At 51.3% G+C, this 10,517-nt stretch overlaps 1 protein-coding gene across 1 annotated transcript; it reads right to left on the reverse strand.

Moving 5' to 3' along the window:
- Window positions 1-1,885: 1,885 nt before the first annotated feature.
- Window positions 1,886-4,872, reverse strand: irx1b (iroquois homeobox 1b). The gene is made up of 5 exons (XM_086171369.1): window positions 4,432-4,872; window positions 3,739-3,981; window positions 2,828-3,596; window positions 2,657-2,720; window positions 1,886-1,959 (listed from the first exon to the last, which is right to left on the reverse strand). Exons 1-5 carry the CDS (start codon window positions 4,723-4,725, stop codon window positions 1,911-1,913), a joined length of 1,419 nt encoding a protein of 472 aa, XP_086027495.1. The 5' UTR covers window positions 4,726-4,872; the 3' UTR covers window positions 1,886-1,910.
- Between the last annotated feature and the right edge of the window lie 5,645 nt (window positions 4,873-10,517).

Below are 10,517 nucleotides of genomic sequence, written 5' to 3' on the forward strand. Positions count from 1 at the left end.
GGAAAACAAAGAGGTGAAGCCCGAATTCTCATCTCTCTTTATTCCGTGTTGAACCGCGACCGCCTGGACGTCGTCTTTTGCTTTACAAACTCGCTCTGATATATTTATCTCGCAGCATCCGTCGTCAAGCTACATGTGTGTGATCAACAGGAGTGTATTCTGGGGAAAAATAGAATAATCTGCGCTGCTGGAGGTGGAAGCAGATTCGAGGGAAAGCGCACACAGATACACCAGCCAAGGAAACGGCGGGGAAGATGAGAAAAGGCTACAAATATTCGGGAGAATCTTGATATCTGGCGATAACGTGTAAAATGTGTTCAGGGTCGTACCGACCTAAATATCGGAGGGAGGGAAGGAAAGAGGTTAGTTCATATTCCATTGTTTCTCCAGTGCCAAATTAATGACGAGAAGGGCGTGAGGGCCGATCCAAAATACCCGCCGACGACAGCGTCGCCTTCAAAATGTCCAAGAAAACAATCCTCGCGCGCAGCTTTCCGTTCCCACAGAAATAAGAATCCACAGACGGAGAGGGGCGGAAGGCTCGAGACCCACTTTCAGATCTGATTTCTTTGGCCGGACGGCTCGGGTTCGAGGACGCCCGAGGGTGTCTTTTTTGGGAGGTTTGAGAAAACACCCACGGAAAGGAAGAATCTGCAGTGCCACAACAACTCTGCTCCTTCACACACACACGCGTATACTCGTTTTCCGAATACATTTTAAAGTAAAAAAAAATGCTGTATTTGCATCTTAATCTAAATTTTATCCCCGCTCGTCTTGTCTGGAGCCCCGAAGAGACCAGAGGAGCCCGACGCACCCTCGGCCGCCAATCCCAGCAGAAACACAGCTTTGAGAAACGCCTGCTAATAACAACCCCCGACCCCCTGCCTCCCCCCCTCTGTCTCTCGACCCCCCGCCTTTGGGCCCTTGAACGTTGAGGATGGGTCGGAGTGACACACACACACACACACACACACACACACACACACACACACACACAGGCCGGCCCCCCAGCTCCTCTGAGCTGCCGCCCCATACTGGGCGCTGGCCTTTCCTGCCGTCTGATCCATATTTCAGAGGCGGCAGCGGTGGCACCGAGGGGGTATAATCCCACTTTAAAGCGAGGAGGCCCCGGCTGGAAGCGCAGCCGGCGGTTCAGAGGGGGTCCTGGAAATCTTCAATTTCAATTTCCAACAACGTTTTACTCCTCTCCGGATTTCAGCCAGAACGCAGCATTTCTTTTTTTTCGAAACAGCGTACGATTTATCCGGCGAGGGCGGTGCGACGGCGACTCGGATCGACGGACCGATCGGATGAGAATTCATTTCTCCCGCATCCGGATGTCGACGGTGGTGACAATCAAAACCACAGTAATGAGATATATGATAAACATTTGTATTAAAACTCATCATAATAATAATAATAATAATGCAAATTATCAGCTCGCATCTGAAACAGTGTCCCCACGGTATTTCTGTCACACCTTTAATAGTCCTTCCCATCTATCATTTGGAAAATAATCAATAATAATAATGACTATAATGACATTTATTTAGTTCCCAAAAAATATATTCTTTAAAAGACAAAATCCATATCCTGTATTTACAATTGTCTCGGTGCTTCCGTTCACAGCGGAGGAGAAGAGGCACGGAAAAAGAAAAGAGGGGTAAAACAGGCAAATCTGGGAAAGAAAAGAAAACATCTTTTTTCCGCGTGTTTTTAAGCTAAACGGTAATACTATGACCGGGACCATGGGGTGGTGGGGGGCAGGGGTCGGGGGGTCGCCCCGTCAAAAAATAGCCTTCATTAAACTGTTTTCAGTTAAATAAAATCACTTTTCTTCTTCTTTGTCGTCGTCGTCCTCCTCTTCTTCTTCTTCTTCTCTTTGTTTTGTTAATTTCTGCTTTGTCTTTTCATAACGACGTGGTGAGGGCTCGCTGTGCTGCCGTCACGTGATGAGGTCTGAGGATGAAGAGGGAGGAAGAGGAGGAACAAAAAAAAAATCAAAATCAAAATTTAGAAAATCAGAGAGATGGGGTAAAAAAAAAAAAAAAAAAAAAAAAGATTTTCCTCCAAAATAGAAAATAAAAAATTGCATTTAAAAGTTCCGCCTCTCCAAAGAGTAAAGCAAATCCAAAATCAATTTGGGTTAGTTTAATTCCATTGATACGAATTAAATTGTGTGTGTGTGTGTGTGTGTGTAAGGTGGGAGTGAAGAGATAAAAAAACAAACAGCAGAAATTGTTTCATGCCTCTCACCCTCAGCCCTGATGTGTTCTCTTTGACATGCATGAGGTGCATCCGTGTGTGTGTGTGTGTGTGTGGCGTGAATAAACGCCTGCAGATTATTTAAATGACAGCTGGAGATAAGAGGCCCTGCAGAATATATATATATATATATCTGTATATATATATATATATATATATATATATATATATGGGTGTGTGTGTGTGTGTATTAGTTCCTCTGATTGACGGATAGTGTGTGTGTGTGTGTGTGTGTGTGTGTGTGTGTACAGTGCTCGATCACATGATTCCGCGAGGTCAGGCGCGGCTTCACCGCCTCTTTCCATTTAGAAAGAGAAATCTAAAAACTAAAAATGTCGCTCCAATTGATAAATAAACGGAAAAAAAATCAATCGATAGGGAAATCGATTACCTGTCAGTGATCAGCTGGAAGGGCGACTTGTGCGTGTCGTGCGGCCTGTGCTCGCTGTCCTCGTCTGGCGGAAGGAGCAGACACAAGAGGCCGTGCGTGAGGATGACGTCATCGTGAATATAATGCCCGTGGGTGACGTCTCCGAGTGTGTGTGTGTGTGTGTGTCCCTACCGTCCCGCTTCGGGCTGAGGCTGCCCGACGATTCCACGTCGCTGTCGTCCTCCGTGCCGGAAGCGACGGCCGCCGGCGGCCGCGCGTCGTGGCGTGGGCCGCCGTGCGTGGGCGGCTGTCCCGCCGCCGCGCCGCCGAGCAGAGTGCGCATGTTCAAAAGCGAGTTGGCGTTGAGAAAGGCGGCGTTGGCCCAGTTGTGGAGTTTCCCGATCTGGCAGGTATAAATCCCAGGTCCCGGGAGCAGCGCCGGGTGCCCGGCGGGAGCCAGAGCCGGCGGGGCGGCGGGGGCCGCGGGGGCCGTTCTGCCGGAGCTGTCCGGGGCCGTGGCGGTCTCGGCCAGGGACCAGATCTTGGGCTTGCTTTGCGGGGGCCTCTGGCACTCCCGCCCGCCGGGGGACAGATCCGCGGCCAGTTTGGCGACCGGCGACTTGTGAAGGGCCAGAGCCGCCTCCGGTGGCCCCCGCGGGGCCTCCGGTGGCCCCCGCGGGGCCTCCGCCGCCAGCGTCCTGCCGCCCTCCGAGGCCTCCCCGTCGGCCGAGTCCGCGTCCCCGCGGCCCCGCGGCGGCTCCTCCGGTCGCTCGGCGTCCACGGTCTCCAGATCGATCTCCTCGTCCTCGTCGTCGTCGCTGCCGTTCTTGCCGTGCTCGTCGTGCTCGTCCTCGTTGTCGCTGCTGAAGATGCGTCCGTCCCGGTCCTCCGCGCTGCGGCCCCACGTCACCTTGTTCTCCTTCTTCAGCCGCCGGCGCGCATTTGCGAACCAGGTGGACACCTTCACAACAACAACGAGGAGAAGGTCAGAGGGAGAGGAGGGGAAAAAAAAAACAAAAAAAAAAACGCCGCGGATTCCCCTCCACGCCACGCCACGTCGCGGGAAATCACGACAAATATTCCACGAGTGGAAGTGCGCCCACCTGTGTGAGCGTCATCCGGGTGATGATGGCCAGCATGATCTTCTCCCCCTTGGTGGGATACGGGTTCTTCTGGTGCTCCTGCAGCCAGGCCTTCAGGGTGCTGGTGGTCTCCCGGGTGGCCGTCTTGGCCCGGGACGGGTCCCCGTACGGATACTGGCCGTACGGGTAGAAGCCCTGCGCGGCGTGGACGGGCAGCGGGGCCGGGTGGGACCCCGGGCCCTCTTTCAGCTCGTACTGGGAGCCCTGGGAGCGGCGAGGACCGGAGAGAAAACTTGGTTGTAATTAAAAAAAAAAAAAAAAAAATACATATAGGCCTTTTCTGAAGGATGAAAATGAAGAAGTCATAAAAGAAGAACAGATGTTATCACAAAAGTAAACAAAGCTCGCGTCTATAATTATATCCCCTTTTTTCCTGAAATTGATCATTAATAATTAACGGACCGGACTGACGGTTTTCGGCTGTTTTGCGTTTGGCCTTCAAACAGCTTTGAACCCCAAAAATCCGTTCACTCGTATTTGCGCCTCATTTTTCTGCAGGAACGAAAATAAAATCCAGCTTGACGAGAGACCATGAATGTGGACGTTTTAACAGACAGGCGGCCTAAGGATGGAGAGTCGGAGGGTCACGGATGCCCGGACGCGCTCCGGCGGCCGGTCGGGGCGCACAGGGCGGACGGGGCTGACGGGGCTCACCATCTGGGAGATGAGGGCGAGGTCTGTGGCTCCGCCGTACGGCAGGAAGGCGCTGTAGTTGTGGGCCGCCCACGGGCTGCCGTACATCCCCAGCACGGAGCCCACGGCCGCGGCGGCGGCGGCGGCTGCGGCGGAGGACGAGGAGGAGGAAGAGGAAGAGGAAGAGGAGGAGGAGGAGGAGCAGCTCACGCCGCCCTCGGTGGCTCCGTCCCGGGCAGAGGTCGCCCGCTCGCCCGCGTAGACCTCGTGGGGGGCGCCGAGGAACTGGGGGTACCCCAGCTGAGGGAAAGCCATGTCCGGGGAGCCCGGAGAAAGAAACCTGCGGATCCCCGAGGTAGAAAAGAGGAGGCTGCACGGCTCACCGGAGTCCTCCTCCTTTTTATTTTAGGATACACTCAGGCTCCGCTCCCCACCGGCACCGGCGTCGCGTCGAAGCCGCAGTTTGGCACCTGGAGTGCGGAGCGATGAGCGCGTCCGGCCGCCGGAGCCTGTGGATGTGGAGCCGAGTGACTGATTGGCAGCCCTACTTAAGCTGCAGGCTCCTCCTCTGCCCGGGGCCGCGATCAGTGCATTGGTTAGCTTAGGGCGTGCGTGTGCGTGTGCGTGCAGCCGACAATATGACTGCAGCCGGGAAGGAGCCGCGGATTGTGCGCGTCTTTGCGCACGCCGCGCTTGTGGTCGCTCAACTTCATTTTGTTTTCCTTCAAGCGCCGCCTTCGTCACTCCATCCTGGACGCGCAAGGACGGAAGAGAAGTTGTTTTTAAACGCGCACATCATCCACATATTTGACAGCTGCCCCGCTGGGACCCCCCCCCCACCCACACACACACACACAGACACACACACATACACACACTCGCCACCGGGACCCCCTCTCGCCGGGACCGAGTGAAACCGGTGGAGCACATTTTCAGATTAAAAAAAAAATAAAGGACGACCGTGACAGACGTCTGCGTGGATCGAATCCGTGGGCGCTCCTGGTCAAATGAAATGGAAAGTTTGAATTTAGTGTGTAAGGGTGTGTGAGTGTGTGTGTGTGTGAGAGAGAGAGAGCTAGAGACGCATTGAGACATATTCTTAATGTATCTGGGGGTGCATTTTAAAAATAAGAGGAAGGGATGCCGCCTGATGTGAAAATAACAGCAACTCGTGACACACACACACACACACACACACACACACACACACACACACACACACACGGGCAGTGCTAATGAGGTTGCGCGCCCCCGCGCCCTGCTCGGTGGCCTGTGGCCCTCCTGGCTCCCCTCAGAGGTTAGCGGTGTAATTACTCCTTCCCCCATAAATACAGATTCATCATCTCAGCCACACACACACACACACACACACACTCACACACCACAAGCAGCTTGGATGAGCTGGGAGAGGGAGGGAGGGAGGTGGAGGGGGGGCTAATGATTTAATTACAGTGCTTAAAGCCCACTCAGGCTAAGTGATGGTCCTCTTTCTCCCTCTTCCTCCCTCCTCATCGCCGGCACCTGGAGGGGCTTTGCTCATGAATCTCAAAGCTGTTTTCCTAAACACATATTATGACGAGCACCCGCCACAACTGCTGATGCCAGTGAGCGTGTGAGTGTGTGTGAGGGGAAATAGGAAGAGAGAGAGAAAGAGAGAGAGAGGATGCTTAATCTCCATGGCATTTTAAATGGCATTCATGGAGAGCGGCTCCATCCTCATTGCCAAGGTAAATGGAGCCAGGGGACTCTCCATTTCAGCTCGATAAAAGAGCAATGTTAAAGACCCTCAGCATCTCTCCCTCCCTCCCTCTCCCTCTCTCGCTCTCTCCTGCGTTTGCTCGTAACACACACACACACACACACATTCTCCCTCTGTCTTGTTTCTCACTTAAAATTAATGTTTCTCTCATGACAGGGGAGGGAAACGAGACATATCCACCATCTAATAGGATAATATAGCCCCATTCACCGCCACCACTCCCTCTCTCTCTCTCTCCCTCTCTCTCTCTCTCTCTCTCCGCCTTTGTAGCTGCCTGATTTCCATAGTGTCTCTGTGGAGAGGCAGTTAATGAATTCCTCTGAGCTGGAGAAAGGGGGAGAATGGTTTGGCGGTTTAGAGAGAGAAAGAGGGATGGGGGAGGAGGAGGAGGAGGAGGAAGGCTTTGAGCTATGCCATTCAACTTCACAGCCTCGGCCTGCTTGTGCATTCACCGTGTGTGTGTATGTGTGTGTGTGTGTGTGTGTGAGGGAGAGCTGCGTGTGTGTGTGTGTCTTTTAACATGAACCTGCTAAGACTACCAAATATTTAGACTGGCCTCAGACCTCTTTTTATGGCGACGGTGGATTGAGGGATCTCAGGAGGCAGCTTGACTCTATTTGAATCCCATTCCCCGCTATTAGCTCGGCCCAGACAAAGGAATAACTTACATCAGGAAGCCGTCGAATGAAGTCCCGCGATCCACTCGCGCCGGCCGGTCCTCCCGGGTAATTTGCAGCGAGGTAAATAAAAAAAACACACAGCGAGAGCTGATTATCGGCTCCAATGAAACAAGAATGGCACGATAGGAAAGGGTAATAATCGATAAATGACCCGTTTGTTTGGAGTCGGGATACTATTACCCCGTTATCTCCGCCGCGCGTGAAATTTTTAATTCCCCAGGAGTGACGGGACCGGAAATCGTGTCAAATGCGAAAGCATCGTCTCAAACCGGGCCGGAGGTGGAGATTTCCGCGACGGCGAGCATACGTTTACGTCAGCTTCTATAAACTGAGATCGCGAGATATAATGGGTCGGGAGTCGAGTGACCCCGACCTGTCCGCAGTCCAGGACTGGATTCCTGGCTTCGGGGTGAAGCCGCACCTCCGAATCTGAAGTGTGGGCCGCTAAAGTCGAGCGTGGGGCCACCTGACACTCCTCACTTCTAGTTTCAGATGTGAATGAGGGAGTTTTAAGATCGTGTCGGCTTGAAAGAGACGCCGATATGAGGAGCCGTAAATGACAAGGGGTAATTCATGCAGATTATCTTTACAAGTCGTAGTTTATCGGGCTACCATCTAGCGTTAGCTGCCGCTAGGATTTCCATTATGCACTGATTGTGGAGTAAATGGGCTTTCACGTGGACGTGAGATAACACAAGCCTCCATTAAGATAAGATGTGAATTGTGGAGCGTCAAATGCACAACATGTTATTGGCTGCTCCGGAGGTTTTGCTGTGGTGTGAAATCACACGCGACTCAGTAGATTTTCTACATGTGTTTTTTTTTTTTCTTTTTTTTTTTTTTTTTTACAAGAGAAGGTAATCTCTACCACGCTTTTCAGTAATTGTGGCTGCTTTCGGACGAAACGGTCGTGAGAATTGTCCGGTTTGAGTTTGGTTCCAGGAACTCCCCTCCTCCAGGATCACCTGGCATTGTTCTTCTTATCATTAATAATAACCATGGACTATCAGATGGGTTGAATTTTTTTTTTTCCCGTTCTCCCTGCGCTGCTTCACCGCATCACATAACGGTATGAAACTGTCAAAAGACCCCGATTCAAAGTAGGTGCTAAGACGGTTCTCGGACCTGAGGTGTCTCTGCTGTCCCAAAGCACCAAGAAACATCCCAGTTCCTGAAAAAGATTCGAGGAACTGCACAAAGCGCCTGAAGTGAGAAAGCGGCTAACAAGGGGTACCTCCTTGCTGTTTTTCCACACTGCCCTTTGGCCACATTTACTCTGAGAACAAGCTGCCGTCCTCTTAGAAAATCCAACGCGTGGATTTTTTTTGCATCACATTTGATCAGAACTGGTCCCTCTGCTGCGATACAAGCCAGGCCCTCCACAACAGCCTTCATTTCTTCACATATGTAACATTTCTGGCACTTCCTGTCTGAAAGTGATCCAGAACACTGGTCCATGCTTTTGGAGCCTCAAGGCTGGATTATTGCCATTCTCTTTTGCCTTCACAAAGATGACCATGTTGCAGTGTCATGTTTCTTCTGTGACACAAAAAAACAACACACACACACACACACACACACACAATAGAATCTAGATTTCTTTAACTTCGGCTACTTTTTCAGGCCGCCACGTTCCATTGCTACAATGGCTGCAGGCCTCCGAAGGCTCTTCTGCATGCTTGGAGAGGAAATAGATAGGAAAAGGCGTCACTCAGCGCAACTTAAACTAAACGCCGCAAAATCACAAACAAGCACGTCGTGTCTTTCTCCTCTACCTGTTCCCTCAGGTGACGTTCACCGGGGAAATCTGGCTCTTTTTAGATAATATTGCGGAGTACATGTCAGTCTGCATCTGCTCTCCATAAAGAGTTCAATGAAATATCCCGGCGGATTGAATATGTATGCCGAAGTCACAGCTGCCCTCTGGCAGCTGCGGTTGTAGTCAGCGAGGCAAGGAGGGACTGCATCCATATTCAAGCGTACCAGTGGGCGATTCAAACCAAAATTACAGGTGTGGTCTTTTTTGCCAGGTCCGCAACAAAGGACCCGCATTTCTTCCGACCCGAAGCGCGGGCCCTCGTAACGCAATCGGACCGATCGGCTGAGATTTTCCGTTCGCGCCGCGACGACGGTTCAGACTTTGGGACCGATTGTGCAAAGGACGCAGTCCGTGCTTTCACCTTTCTCCATACACAGTGGTTGCAAGTGTGTGATGATATAATGTCCTTATTAGTTCTGAAATAAACAGTTACGTATTTTCTGTGATGACTTTTGGTATCAGATCTGCAAAGTGACAAATCGGAGGCGCTCCAGACTTCCAGGTGTAAAAGAAATCCCCTTTTGAATTCGACAAATATACTTTCCAGACATGTTTCTCCGTGGGGGCAAACAGCTCCTCATTTTCTTCCTCCAAATGTGGTTTTTTTTTTTTTCGAATTTGCAACTGCGAATCAAGGCTTCTTTTTAAGAACCCTGAACGTTATAATTATTGTTATCATGATGACGAAGGTTGCCTCTCCTGAAGAAGCAGTCATTTTAACTCCAACCAGGATTTTTTTTTTCCTTTTTATGCTGACCAAATCCTAACCACTGCGCTGACATGTCGCAAAACAAGACGTGATTCGTCGAGATGCTATTGCGAGCTCTCGTTGCGTATTGATCGCGCGGAGCGCGTGACGCGTTCGGGAAAAAAAGCAGCCGCAGGAAATTCGAAACCGCTGCTAATTCAGGACGCAGTCCGCCGCGTCGCACCACAGCCCGGGAAGGATCGCCGGGGAATTTGTTTGTATTTTGTTTTCCCACAAACACACACAGGCCTTTTCCCAAACTCAACAAGATCGGGGAATTCAAATCGGACCCAATCAGAACCACGGCGCCGATAGCCACGTCAGGACGGTGTCGCTGCATGGATGCTACACGTTGGACGGTGATTAAGAGAGACATGAGTTGGCCGTAGGGTCAAGAGCTAGCGTGTGACCCTGTGAGGAGCTGGAGGAGCACCATTGCACCCTCACCCAACGGGGATCCGTGGAGAATAAAAAAAACAAACAAGCTCCTGCTGTTGAGACATAAGAAACTACCGTAATTTCAAAAATATTGAGCGCACCTCAATATAAGCCGCTAGCTGATCGCTATTTTGGGCTTCCTCCTGCGTGCTAGAAAACGTCAAAGTCGTCTCCTTCGGTGTCGGAGTTGAACGGCCTCAGAATTTCCCGGTCATTTCATCTGCCCGATGTGACGGGGATAAATGTTTTAGCGGCGTGAAGCTTGTTAGCCAACCCCCTCCAAAAAAAATCCATAAATCAGCTGTAGCGTGTGAAAAAAGTCACGGCTTATCGATAAGCTAACTGACAGTAGCAGACATTTGCTACCGAGCTAGCGAGGCTTTGCGATTCTTCTCCAGGGTGTCGGAGGAGATGGGAGAGAAGGAAGGAAGGAAGGAAGGAAGGAAGGAAGGAAGGAAGGAAGGAAGGGAAATCTGTCAATGCCCACCTGGTGCAAAGATAAGCACTGATCGTTCTGCTCTGACCTGATGGCGGGACAGATGAATCACCTGACACGCCAGATAAGCCCGCCGGCCTGAGGTGATACATTTAGCAAAGTTTCATCATCCTTCACCCTAACTTACCAACCTGTAACCTCTCTTTTTATTTTGAATCGCCGCGATA

The sequence above is a fragment of the Fistularia commersonii genome, chromosome 24, assembly GCF_037954325.1.
Source record: "Fistularia commersonii isolate RoL2024-O1a breed Wild chromosome 24, RoL_Fcom_v1.0, whole genome shotgun sequence".
NCBI classification, from domain to species: Eukaryota; Metazoa; Chordata; class Actinopteri; order Syngnathiformes; family Fistulariidae; genus Fistularia; species Fistularia commersonii.